This window comes from Limulus polyphemus, unplaced genomic scaffold, assembly GCF_000517525.1.
Source record: "Limulus polyphemus unplaced genomic scaffold, Limulus_polyphemus-2.1.2 Scaffold2243, whole genome shotgun sequence".
Lineage (NCBI taxonomy): Eukaryota > Metazoa > Arthropoda > Merostomata > Xiphosura > Limulidae > Limulus > Limulus polyphemus.
Window position 1 is genome coordinate 146,016 of NW_013667853.1, and position 14,276 is coordinate 160,291.

Below are 14,276 nucleotides of genomic sequence, written 5' to 3' on the forward strand. Positions count from 1 at the left end.
TGTACAAACTGATATTGCCAAGATAGAATAAAAAATAAGAGCCTCTTATCTTTTCAATTTGCTGAGATATCGCTCATGTAATAAATCAAACACAGTGACACCCTGCCCACCTCTTTCCATTTTTGGAAACGCTCCCTTATATACACTTACTTCTATATGAATAACCAATTGAAAGCTCAGAATGTCCCCCTAGTGGCTTTTTCAGCCATTTTAATATGTTTGGACACCATCTCTTTCTTTCGAACCAAGATTTCAAGGAGGTAGGTTGTGTCTTTGTCTGCTCATTATTTCATATTTTTTTAGACTAAAATACATCTTAGTTATTAAACGTGATAAATTATAGTGGAATTCTATGGTATTGATATAGAAATTTATGATTTTTTGGTTGTTATACTGTATATATAAAAACCTAAAAACAATTATTTTGTTTCATATCCTCCACGTGCAAAATTTTAAAAGGCTTGGTAACCTACATCAAGCAGCAACTGAGTACAAAGGTCATAACTAGAAGAGATAATTGTCTGCTTTACTTCTTTATTTACTGTTCTGTGTTTTAAGAAAAGCACGTTTAAGAACTTATTTCTAAATAGCAATAATCTACATACATATATAATGTATAATAATTGAAATGTGACTGTATTTTACAAAATACTAGTCTACTAAAACACAGCCAAGACAGGTCACTTTGTAAAGATTAAAGGTCAGTTTTATATTATTGAATACAGGAACATGAGTGCACATGCGTCGCGTCATTGTAACTTCTGTATTGTCAGCCAGGCATCACTGAAAGGTCAATATAATAAAAATAATAAATATATATAAATGTTATGAGATTTAAGCTATTTAATCCAAACATTTATGTTTTCATATTATAATTTGTAGTCATTCTAGGAGGAAGAAGGCATAATATATATTTAATTCCTAATCGACCAAACCCGTACAGAGATTTGTTACTGAGAATTGCAGATAAAATATAAAGTTTTTTCTTAAGAAATGTTTGATAACTATCTGGACATTATAAAATTTTCTGATGCACAAAAGCATTTTTAATCTTAAAATTAAAATTACTTTCCATGTTGGCTATGCAACATGCGAAAAGAAAAAAAGGCATGAGAAAAAATATTGCTTTACAAACCTAAAGACTTAATAAAAAAAATTAATATTTTGCGTATGAAAGCACTGTAATATTTACTGATAATCTGCCAAATTTCGTTACATATGCTTATTGATTTAAAAGTTACAGCATGGTTACGAGGTGGGTCCCAAGGACCGAGCCCATGCTGAAAGAGTTAAAGGGTCTTGATTCCTATATCTCACATTGGTGGTTAGGACAATTGGACTGCAACAATACATAGATATATATAATTGATCGTATCCCAGCCTGTAGCCATAGAGTGATGTATTCCAAACCACCAGAGCCACGACAAGAAAATAATACTACTGGAGTGGACAAACTTTCTCCTCCACCTGAAGAAGCCTGAAAGGCAACATCCCAGGCTTGGAATGATGGAATCATGTATGCCATACTCAACCAAAGGAACAGAACTCATCTAGTCTGGAATTATGAACATTCAACCTCTCTTCCCAACTGAGTGGGCAAGGAGCATTCCACTTGCCCCCAGAATTATGGGGAGGATGTGGAACAAGTGTGCTCAACCAAGGATCCAAGATGGGACCACTGTGCATTCAGAATTATGAGGAGCTAGTAGACCTCCTTCAACCAACAATGTACTGAAGCAACCAGATAGCCAAGCATAAAATCTGAACCAGTATTATGAGAAGGCTCCCATGTAGGCTGGTGCTGCTCCTACTGACATCTGGGAAAAATCATCCAGGGATGCTGATAGGAGGGCCACAAACTTCACCCTCTTCTCTGAGAGCGGAGGAAATCACTCAAGCATTCTGGGAGAAAAGCCTCTGTCTGCCACCCAAGTGACTGGAAACCGGGTGGGGTAAGGACTCCCTAGCTCCACTAGTAGAATCTGGGGTAATGAGCATTGGGGAGTCTTGAGGAACAGTGCTCTGGAAACAGTGCAATAGGTGAACCAAGTTCCCTAAATTTTTGAAAGCAAATTGACCCTGATTTATTCAATTTGATGATTGGCAGGGATAGACAGGATCCCCTTTAGCTTTACTCATGATAGTCCATGAGTGGCACTCCTGCATAGCATGGTAATACCATCTGGTGAGCTCCTAGATGGTTTTTATAAAGACCTCATTTCTACAGAACCTATTGCAACCTGTATAAAGTATATTAAAATAGTGGTTACTAGTGTGGAATTGGTTACATACAAGCACACCTGCCTGGGCAACATTTGCCACCAAGTAGGATCCTGTGAAAATGAAGTAATTAACCCTGAAATATAGAAATAAAAATACTCACCCCTCTAGATAATCTAGGTGAAGTGGTTAATATAGCTACAAGTTGTAGGAGAAAACCCTCAGATGAAGATACTTCAAGATCATGCAAAGAATGTGAGATAAGAGTATTGGGGAGGTCCGCATACTCGTCTGCATAATGTTCTCCAGTGGATAATTCAACCGGGCCACTAAGGACATAGAACTATGAAAAATTTGTTGGGACATGACTCGCAGAAGATTCCTAACCTTCAAAGAGAACCCAAAATAAAAATTTATTGTCTAGCATCTCGAAAGAACATGACAAAGAATGAGATCAGTCAATGAAGTGAGATATAGCAATCAGATGAATTGGTGAAAAGGATTAATCCCCTTCTCTGTTCAAGTGTCTTTGATAAGAAGAACTGGCTTGAAGTCAGCGGTAGAATGATAAAGTGCTCTGTAGACAAACAGTGTAAACCACTCCAACCGTCTATGTCTGAAGGTTACCAGCAACAAAAAATAAACCTTCAGGTAGAGGTAATAAATGGCATATGAGAAGCAGGACACTAACAGATGTAGAGAAAGGGCATGAAATGTAGCATAAACATATTATTTCGGTAATTGGAATGGTTGTTTAGTACAAAGGACCCCAAGCAACCTGAGGAATCCAGAGAGTACTGGGGACATAAAGAATAAAAACTGAGACAGATATATGTCAACCTTCGAAATTAAACCCTGATGTTGTACAAAAGGCTACATAACCATTATGCCTGAAGCTGGAACTTCAGAACAGCCAAGTGAATCCTGTCAAATCAAGGCTGTCTCCACAGAGATGGCCTAAGAAAAAATGGAAGAGGTGGAAGCTCTTGAAAGTATTGCAGAAACAGAAACCAGGGTGTAGCAACCAATCAGGTGCTATCAACAGTCCCTGACAATAGGTTGGAATAAAACATAGTTAGTGCCTTGAGTAATATATGAATTGGATGGAAGTCCTAGAATAGTAATCCCATCCTATTGGCATGTGTCCAGTGCCAAAGCCTGAAGGTGAGGTACTGGAGCCCAAATTGCCAGTAGTTCAGTTGTCTAATGAGAGGCCAACCCACCAAACACAGTTATAAAATGAAAGCCAAACCAACAGAACTTTGCAATGCATCATCTATTCTGTTGAGAGAATCTGCTTGGGTTGAGAAAATAGATCTGCTACTGCAGTCATCACCTGTGGAACACAGCAAGCTAGTAAGGTGATATGATAGAAGTGAGTCTGTGAAAGGAGATCCAAGATTTGAAAATAAGGAGTCCTGGCCCAAGTGCCTCCTCAATGAGAAACACAAGACACCACCAATGAATTGGCAAATTGGGGACTGACGATTTTCTCCATAACATGCCCAGACCAAGAGGCATTGCCTTTGGAAGAACAAGAAAAACTAAAACAATGTGTAGGGAAGCCTCATTATCCATGCAAAGAGACCCTGGAATTCCAGACTGTTGGTACGTGCACCCCATCCCTGAAGCAAGGCATTTGTGAAAAGATGGAACTTAGGATAAGAGGGTCAGTATAGAAACCCACATCTCAGTAGCATCCCGCTGAATAACCCCTAAGATAGAATAATGATCCAGACTAAGGAACTGGGGAAGCTAGTGAGGTGATGGTTATGAACCCTTGGTTGCATAAAGGCCATGAAAAGGATGACTTATGCATTTGTCCCAAAGGCATGAAGGAATCGAGAGAATGCACATTACCGGAAGAGAAAGAACCTTCTGTTGAGTGGGAGAATGAGAGGTGAGGAAGAGTTGGATTTCCTGTTCCATCATGTAGAGCCTGATGCCAGTCAGCTGAGCCCAACTGAGAGACAAGATGAATTAGAGTAAGAAGAGATGTCTCAGCTCTGAGAATGAAGCCTACCTTGGTGGTTTCTGAAAGTAGAATCCGGGTGTGCAGTTTTGACAATACACAAAATGGTGCCAACAGTAACCAGTCGTTTATTCAATGGAGTGTGCAGAGAGCTATAGAATGGAGGTGACATGAAAAAAACTCGTAGGAATTGGCAGAACCTATCTGAAGCCTATGCTAGTCTGAAGGTAAAAACCCTGAACTGCAGTATCTGACACTTGTGCACAAATAACTCCATTAGTGGTGGAATGCCACCACTATGGCAAGGTGCAGATAGGAGCCTAGTACAACAAAATTGGATATCCACAATCCCAGTAAAAAAATCAACACAGATTGAGGAATGAGTAACTTATGAATCTTGGAGAATTAAGGCCTTGATGTGGACGAAAAAGATCGATGACAGGGCACCAATCTCCTGTCCTCCTAGGCCCAACAACAGATGGGAATAAAGAACAAACATGACTCACTCACTACCCAACACCGGCCAGACACTGACAGCCCTAGAATTAAATTCCAATTCACAAAGATCTGCAATAAATGGAAATCTGACAGGTTGGTTCAAGATCTGACTCAAAGATATGAAAAGCTCCTGGATTTATGGGGAAGGGTACCCCATGTCCAGAAATACTCGGAGTCTAGCTCCCACAGACCCTGAAGACATACAACAAACACCGATGCCGCAGATGGTGAGCCGTGGAAATAGAAACTATTCTGGGTACCAATGTACCAAAGGTGCTGATGTCCGGGGTCAGGACTCTCGAATATGGATGGAACTAAGACTCCCTGTAGTTGCCGAAGAATTTTGAGATGCCAACAGGAAAAGGGGTGACTGTAGAAGTCGACAAACAAACTAATATACCTGTTAACAATGATTCTAGCTTGTCATCAATGAAGGTGGTGAACCTGAGATATTTCCAACAAGTGTAGGAAGGAAAACAGAAAGTTAGAGTAGAGTTGTACATCCATAGATATACCCTGTCCCATCAGGGAACATTAATGTATGCAGGTGAACGAAAACCTCTGCCACAGAACCCCCAAAATTCAAGGAGCAGATGTATTATATGAGAATCGGAATATACTTCCACCTGGCAATGGTAGGCTAAATCACAAAGTTCCAATTAGACATAACTGTCAATTCACTAAACTGATAACTAAACCATACTGCATGATCCACAATGTCTGTGGAAGTAGATAAATGGAAACATTAGCCTTCAGACCTTGAAGCCTTCAAGAAAGGTGCAGGTTCAAAAGCAACTGGAGAAAGACTTGATGAGCCAACTGAAGAAAACGAATCAAAGGCTTATCCCAAAGATACCACCTTTTTTTTTGTTCATATTTCATTTAAAGACTGAGTAGATTAACATTGATTGGAACAACATATAGTCAGGTAGGTTTATTTGTGAGAGCAAAGTAACACTGATCCATCTGCTGTGACCACTATAGGAATCAAATCCCAGATTCCAGTGCTGCAAGCCTGCAAACACACCACTGTCCCACAGGGGAATTGAAAATCCAACAGACAAAAAGAAGTCACAGGAAAAAGCGAATCTAAATTCGCTCCAGAATGTTAAGGATCACCCTCAAATGCAGCCTTAGAGTCCCCTGAAGGAATACCGTGGAGCTGAATATATGTCTCCATCTCATTACGAATAATGTCACTAACAGTCTCAACTAAATTGATATTTACCATAAGTATGAAAACAAAAAGCAATGATCACTTTATCAACAGCTGGAAATACTCCCACAAATAAACTTTAGTGCATATGAATAAATGGCAAAAAAGTTTACTTATACAGTATGTGAAAAAAACTAAAGCTTCATTGGATTTTGGCAATATATGTCCAAAGAATTTTGTATTTGGAACACTTCAGCTGTTTTATTTATGGACAAAATCCATAAACTTTGTGTCCTAGGTCATGGGAGATAGCTCAAGGTTAGTGGCATGTGCAAAATCTCAAAGTATGAGGAATAGCAATTGTGTGCAGAAAGATAATGGTATCATTTCAGAACATACAATTCATAAACTGAAATGCATTTATATATAAAACCTAAAAGGGTCTATATATATATAAGACTCAGGAATGCCATATGTATAGTCCATTTGGCCAGTAGTTCATAAATATTTGGGTTTAATATTAGATCATCAAGAGATTAATGTCGCTTTTTATTAGAAGAAAAAAATCTGCACAACTTATATCAAAACAAAACATTTATTAAATGAAATAGTCTTCAATCTTATAGATGATGCTTTTCCATCATACAATCAGGTTGTTAATGCCCTGAATAAAGAAATCACTTGCCTTTGAAGCAAAAAACACGTCAATGTCCTCTTTAACACCTTCCATATTTGCATATGTTTTCCCATTAAGATGGTGTTGCAGCAAACAAAAAAAGATGGTAATCTGATGGTACCATATCTGGAGAATATGGTGGGTGGGAGAAAACTTCCCAACCCAACTCCATAATCTTGTGTTGCGTCAAACATGCCACATGTGGACATGCATTGTCGTGGAGAAGAAGAACACCTTTCCAATTGATGAGTGAAGGGCATTTCCGATGAAGGGCTTGATTTAAACGTTCCAGTTGCTGACTATAGATCTCTGCATTGACAGTTCGCTGTGGATTGAGGAGTTCAAAAGGAATTACTCCTTTGATGTCCCACCAAATGCAAAGCATCACTTTCTACAGATGGAGTCCAGGTTTTGGGGTCAGAAGTGGTTTTTGTCTAGGACTGAGCTATTGTTTTTGGCATTTAATATTTGCATAGAGAATCAATATTTCATTACTGGTGACAATTCTGTCCAAAAATGGTTCATGTGCATTACGTGCCAGAAGAGACGAAGCAACATTCACATGTTGGAAATGATGATCATCGGAGAGTTGGTGAGGCACCCAAACACCTTCTTTATGGAGTTTTCCCATATTCCTTAGATGTTACATATAGTTTCATGAGAGACATGCAAATTGAGGGTCATTTCATGAGTGTGTTGCCTTAGGTTAGACTCAACAAGCGTTTTAAGAGCATCACTATCAATTCCAACATGTCAGCCCCTGCCATCACAGTTTTAAGGCTAAAGTCACCTGAACGAAATTTGCTGAGCCATCGTTGACACTTACAAACATTCAAAACATTTTCATAAACTTCGTTGATACTCTTTTAGGCTACAGAGGCATTGTTTCTCTTCTTGTACTCAAACGTCATTACATACCGAATGTGTGTCTCATGGTTTGCCACCACTATAAGGGATTAGAGTACACTAAACTTTACACATTATATAGGATACCCTAACATGACATTTAGGTGGTTCATTTAACTATTGTACGTGATGTACGTTTTTTGGGGGAGGGGGCTAATGAAAGTGTTCCAAAATGCAACATTAATTTCTTGACGACCTAATACATACATACATAAAATCATTTCTTTTTAGACATCCGTGTTCGAACATTTCTTACAGTAGCTTTTCTTACACAAAAGTATTTGATTCTTTTTCCCAATAGCAATTTGGTTTGTAATGATGAATTTTATTTAAAGGAGGAGAACTTCTTTGCACAAATTCATCCAAAACAGTAATAACACATGCATGACACTGTACAAATAAATAAACAATAACAAACCTGATTTATCTAGACAGGACAAGCTAATCATTCACAAGCAATGGAATAAACATTTGTTTCATCAGTTGTTAAAAGTGATAACATAGTGTTTGCATAAAATTAAGTAACTGTTCTTTCATTACATTATTCTATAATAACTATAATACTTGATTCTTATTGTGTCAGGTATTTTCAATATTTGTTTTTGCCCTCCCAGATGTTTCTGTACATATATAGGAAATATATACCTTTGTCAGATGTTGTTCTGCACAGTTTTTTTTTTTTTCATTTTGGGCCGAACATAGTCTAGTAGTTAGCATGCTGAACTATGGATCAGGTCTAAAGTTTCCTTTGCTGGTGAACATGTTCCTGCACTGTAGGTGCATTATAAGAGTAAGAGCCATGTCACTGTAAGTGGCAGGTGCTTCTTACTGATTTCCCTACCTCTAGACAATAGTTCGAAATTATGCTGCTAAACATACTCCTGTACTGTGGGCACATTGTAAAAGCAAGAGCCAAGTCACTGTAAGTGGCAGGTGCTTCTTACTGATTTCCCTTCCTCTAGACAATAGTTCGAAATTATGCTGCTAAACATACTCCTGTACTGTGGGCACATTGTAAAAGCAAGAGCCAAGTCACTGTAAGTGGCAGGTGCTTTTCACTGGTTGCTCTTCCTCTACGCAATAGTTCAAAATTAGGAACAACTATACCTGAACCTGGTTGATTAGCACATGTGCTGCATAAAATGTTCTACATGTATTTCAAAATACCAAATGCCCGTAATGTATTTCTTGTTTCTGACAAATGAACAACAATAACATATTAGAAAAAAAATCTTTGGTATATAGTAAGAAAATGTATACAAATTCACAGTTTAAATGCAATTAAATACCATGCATTTTAAACAAAACATCAATAAAGTACTTATTTTGTGTGTATTTCATCTCACACCTATCTCAAAGCAATATAGGCAATAACAATTTAGCTAAGGTGTACTACTTGATTTTAAGGAATGTGAAACAAATTGCTCCATTAAGTAAATTACATCGACATTCACTATGTTAAACTTTATTTTTATTACATGTTTCAGCCTTATTATCAGACACATCATTGGGAAAATGAACATGGACATTCACTATGTTAAATTTTGTTCTTTATTGCAAGCTTTAAGCCCACTGATGTTATAGTTAAACTAGCAATAAAATCAAAAATTTATTGCTGTGAATGTTGATGCAGTAATTTATTCAAATATAAATACCTATGCATCACGAGTCTTAAAGAACAAGCGATCTAAGATTTATGTAATATCAAAAATAAGTACTTCTTGTCCTTCATCTTCTAAACATTACTTTAGCAACAGATTAAATACTGAGTTGTAGTTCATTCAGAAGTTAATTTGGTATCAGTTAATTAAGCTTTAGAACGTTTTCAGAGAATAATTCTTGACATATACTAATTGATAGTCACATTACTCTACTATGAAAGCTTACATAATAAACTATATGTGACCATCTGTTCATGAGGTATTATGAGAGCAATGGAGGAATTTTCTCTTGATGAATGGCAATTATAACCTGAAGATATAAAAAAGGTACTTCTTCCGATTATACCTGCATTCTTCTGATTTTCCAAGTGTTTCAATCCACTGTTGGACATGGTTATGATATTAATTAGCAAGCTGGCAGGATAAAATGTCTGTATCAATGCATTCTTCTCTTGTCCAAGAGCAACCATCTCAAACTGTCTGTCCTGCATTCAACTTGGTAGTACTTTTAGCATTTACTGTACTTGGTGCACTCACATTATAATATCAGCAAAGATGCTTCTAAAGCTAGGTTAACCCAAAAAGTGATAGGAACCTTCAGATTTGCACTCCCATGAAGCTAAAATAATATGCTTCTCTTCAAGCCCTCTATAAACTGTCTATGAACTATCTGACATGAAATTGCCTGACCTTAGCATGGGAAGACTGAAAAAAATGCTGATGAAATATTTTCTGATATAAAAGGAAAAATATACAAAATGTTATTAATATATACATGTTTATCTCATTTTATAGCAGCAATTATAATGATGTTTTAAGGAACTACTATATCACGGTTACTTGAAAATGTAGCATAAATCATGACATTTAAACTGTATTTTCTGGAATTAGTATGATCAATGGCCAAACATCAGATAAAGCAGAACAAATTCATAATTCAAATATAAAAAAGTAATATTTAAATTTGATAATTTTCATCACCAGCAGTGCTACAAAGCTATATCAAATTAAGTATGGAAAAGTAAATATAAAAAAGTTAGAATTAAAACCTACCTCCTGTCTGCACCATGCACAAGCAGAGTCAGAAGCTATACATTTTCCACAAGTTTCTTTTGAATTACATTGGTTACCTGAAAGTTTAAAAAAACTATAAGGCACACAGTAATAACAGAAATGCAACTAACAAGCATACACATCATACCTAATAAGTATATAAAATGTTTTTGTTACTTGACAGCAGAAAAACTGTAAAATAATTTACAAGATTCATAAACAAACATATTGAATATACTGCAAAACACAGTCCAGGATTTTCAGACTATCAGTTTTGGAAGTCCCATTTGAAAACACAGAGGTCTCAGGACACTGTAATGTATGATAAATGTCATTGTTATTGTGCATCTTTGTCACATTGCATGTTCCAAACCAAGTCATTTGGACAGGAAGACTATTTACTGTTTGTCTTATTTATCTGTGTGCAAGGTTTCTTCAGAGACATCTGAAAAGTGATACAGTTGGTGCCAGTATATTCCAGATATTTTGAAGCATTACAACAATAATAACCAAATGAAGACATGATGTCTCGCTATGAAGATGGTGGAGATTGTCTAGTAAAAGTTATTTACTATTGCAATCATTACAAGTAAACTGCAAGGATTCAAAAGACAATTTAACTTTTTACACCCACTTCAATATTTTATTTAATAGAAGCACTGGACATTTCTTTAGGGATGCAACAATAAAGTAAGGTAGGTCTGACATTTATCATGCCTATAGGCATATGGGATTAAAGCATGGACATTCCACAGACTTTCAAATATTAAATTTTTGGAGTACAAATGAAAATTCTGGGTGTATAATACACCAAGACATCCACTAATGGAAACACTGAGCTACAGTACTGTGTAGAAGCAAAACTGGGAGTGGTGCTTGAATTTGTATTCAGATGCATTCCTAATTTATCTTACACTCAAAGAATGGCTATTTAACATTACTAATGATTTAAAACACCAATATAGCTCTTAAGATTTTGAAGGTGGATGAAAATAATAAAAGAGCTTTTGCTGCAGTGTTTGGAATATCACAAAGTGTAAAGTTAAGGTAGTAAACAAAACATTAGATGGCTAGCCAACAGTGTCAGAAAGCATTCAAAAATTGAGAGGTGATTCTCCACAACACAAACCAGAAACCATTATCTTGGTAAACTTGTTTAAGAAAAAATATTTTTAATGTGGTGAAACACAGCAGACTATTCTTTTAATTACATCATAAGTAAATAAATAAACACTTCTTCAAATACACTTAGGATAAGCAAAATGTTAGAATTGGAGTAGCGATTTTGAGGGATGATATCAGGAGGCTAATATGTGATGGTTATGATTGATGATGAGGTTAGTAAATTCTATTTTTTCTTCAGTTTTTTCTAATGAAGAGTTAAGCATTGGTCTGTCAAAACATGTAATATGTTCCACCATCAATAAAAACTCTTCCTTATGCATATAAAATATTGTTTACCTACCTATTATTAGCATAATGTGCTTCCTTACTTAAGTATTCCTCAACCTGAACAGTTGTTAGATGGAAACATGGTTGAATAGGATGATCACACTAATTCTGAGCTTGTTAAGAAAAAACTGGGAAGTTTAAAAAACGATAAAGCACCTGAGCCAAATATATTTATCCAAGGGTTTTGAATGAGGCTAAGGATTGGATATGTAAGTCACTTGCTATTATTATTTCCAAGTCTTTGAATAGTGAGCAGGTGCCAGAAGAGTGAAAGTCAGCTAATATTACTCCTCTTTTCTTGGGAGGTGATAAGAATTGTCCCAGTAATTATAGACCTACTAGTCTTACACAAGTGGTGGGAAAACTTTTTGAAAGTCTAATAAAAGATGGTTGCAAAGTCATTTAACAAAGCTGAACATTCTGTTGGCTATTCAGCATGGTTTCACTAGGGGAAAATCTTACCTTACTAATCTCTTAATATTCTTGGAAAAGGTTGCTGCTTATGTAGATTAAATTATTTTCTGAAAGCATTTGAAAAGGTGCCACATAAAATGACTGTTATAAAAAGTTATTTCTGTATGTGCAGGACAGAAGTTGGCTCACTGAATAGAAAACTGGCAAGATGGAAGAAAGCAGAGGGTTGTTTTAAAGGGAGTTCAGTCGAACTGGATTAATGTCATGAGCAGGGTACCTCAGGACTCAGTGTTAGGACTTTTGCTCTTTTCAACTTGCATTAATGAATGGTCAGTAGAATATTGAAATTTTCTGACGATGTCAAAGTTTTTGGTGTGGCTGGCTATGAAGAAGATGCTACTGCCTTACAAAATAATTTGGATTATTTGGTAAGCTAGGCAAGTAAATAGCAAGTGGCTTTTATATATATAAAAATACAAGATAATGGATGTAGGATATCACAATTTGAATTATAAGTATAATTTTGATGGGAATAATATTAGCAATGTTATGGAAGAAAAAGATTTTGGTGTTCTAGTTGGTCAGTCTCCTAAACCATCCAAGCAATGTGCTCTTGCTAGTGGCTGAGCAAATAGGATTTTAGGTTGTATCTACAGAAATATTCAATACTAGTCTAAATAGGTTATGATATCATTGTATAGGTCCTTTGATAGGATACATTTGGAAATATTGTGCTCAGTCTTGGGCTCCTTACCTCAGAAAGGATATTTAATTGATAGAAATAACTCAGAGAAGGGCTACTAGGATGAAAATGTTATCGTATGGTAATATTAAGATCTTTGAACATGTTTTATCTAGGAAAAAAAAAAAAGAGTTAGAGGGGATCCAGTTGAGCTGTTTAAGATTACTAAGGGAACTGACAGTGCTGATGTATCATCTTTTGTCATATCTAATGGGAATATTTATAAGACTAGAGGACAAATATATAAATTTGGGTTGGGATGAAGTCATATCCAGCTAGGACAGCTTTACTTTTTCAACAAGTTTTTGGCTTCTGGTACAGGTTGCCTTTAGGTATGGTGAATGCAGTCAATTTAAGAGAGTTGAATGGAAAGCTTGGAGAATATTTGAATGTGTGTTTTTAAATTATTAAGCAAATGTTAACAAAATTTGGCAGATTATCAGTAAACATTACAATGCGTTCATACTCAAAATATCAATTTTTTTTTATTAAGCCTTAAGGTTTATAAAGCAATGTTTTTTTTGTTTGCCATTTTTTCTTTTCACATGTTGCCTATCTATCATGCAAAGTAATTTTCATTTTAAGATTTAAAATACTTTTATATTTCTGAAAATTTTCAAATTTCACATGCAAAATCTTTATAATGTCCAGATAGTTATAAAACATTTCTTAAGAAAAATCTTTATATTTAATCTGTTATTTTCAGTAATGAATCTCAGTACGGGTTCAGTAGATTTGACCAATCTTGCAACTACCACAAAAAATTAGGAAATAAATATATATTATGCTTCTTTCATTCTAGAATGAACACAAATTATAACATGAAAACATAAATGTTTAGACTAAATAACTTAAATCTCATAACATTATACATACAAATATATTTATTATTTTTAATATATTGACCTTTCAGCCATGCCTGGCTAACAATACAGAAGTTACAATGACACGGCTCACGTGCACTCATGTTACCGTATCAAATAACATAAAACTGACCTTTGGTCTGTACAAAGTAACTTGTCTTGGCTGTGTTTTAGTAGATTAGTATTTTGTAAAATACATTCACATTTAAATTATTATACATTATATATGTATATAGATTACTGCTATTTTGAAATAAGTTCTTAAGTCTATTTTTCTTAAAACACAGAACAGTAAATAAAGAAGTAAAACAAACAAAAATCTTCTAATTACAATCTTTGTACTCGGTTGTTGCTGCTTGACATAATTTGCTAAGCCTTTAAAAAATTTTCATATGGAGGATATGAAACAAAATAATATTTTTTAGGTTTTATATATACATTTGAATAACTAAAAAAATCATAAATTACTACATTAATACCATAGAATTCCACTATAATTTATCAAGCTTAATAACTAAGATGTATTTTAGTCTAAAAAAATATGAAATTTCAAGCACACTAAGACACACCCTATCTCATTGAAATCTTGGTTCAAAAGAAAGAGATGGTGTCCAAAATGTTAAAATGGCTGAGAAAGCCACTAGGGGGACATTCTGAGCTTTC

At 35.4% G+C, this 14,276-nt stretch overlaps 1 protein-coding gene across 2 annotated transcripts in view; it reads right to left on the reverse strand.

Annotated features, from left to right (window-relative positions):
- The window catches only part of LOC106466382 (integrin beta-PS-like), a 110,690-nt gene that overhangs the window by 83,533 nt on the left and 12,881 nt on the right, over positions 1-14,276 (reverse strand). For both annotated transcript variants that reach the window (XM_013926665.2, XM_013926664.2), the window contains exon 3: positions 10,143-10,219. In XM_013926665.2, coding sequence (XP_013782119.1) covers positions 10,143-10,219 — 77 coding nt within the window. The remainder of the gene's footprint in view (positions 1-10,142; positions 10,220-14,276) is intronic.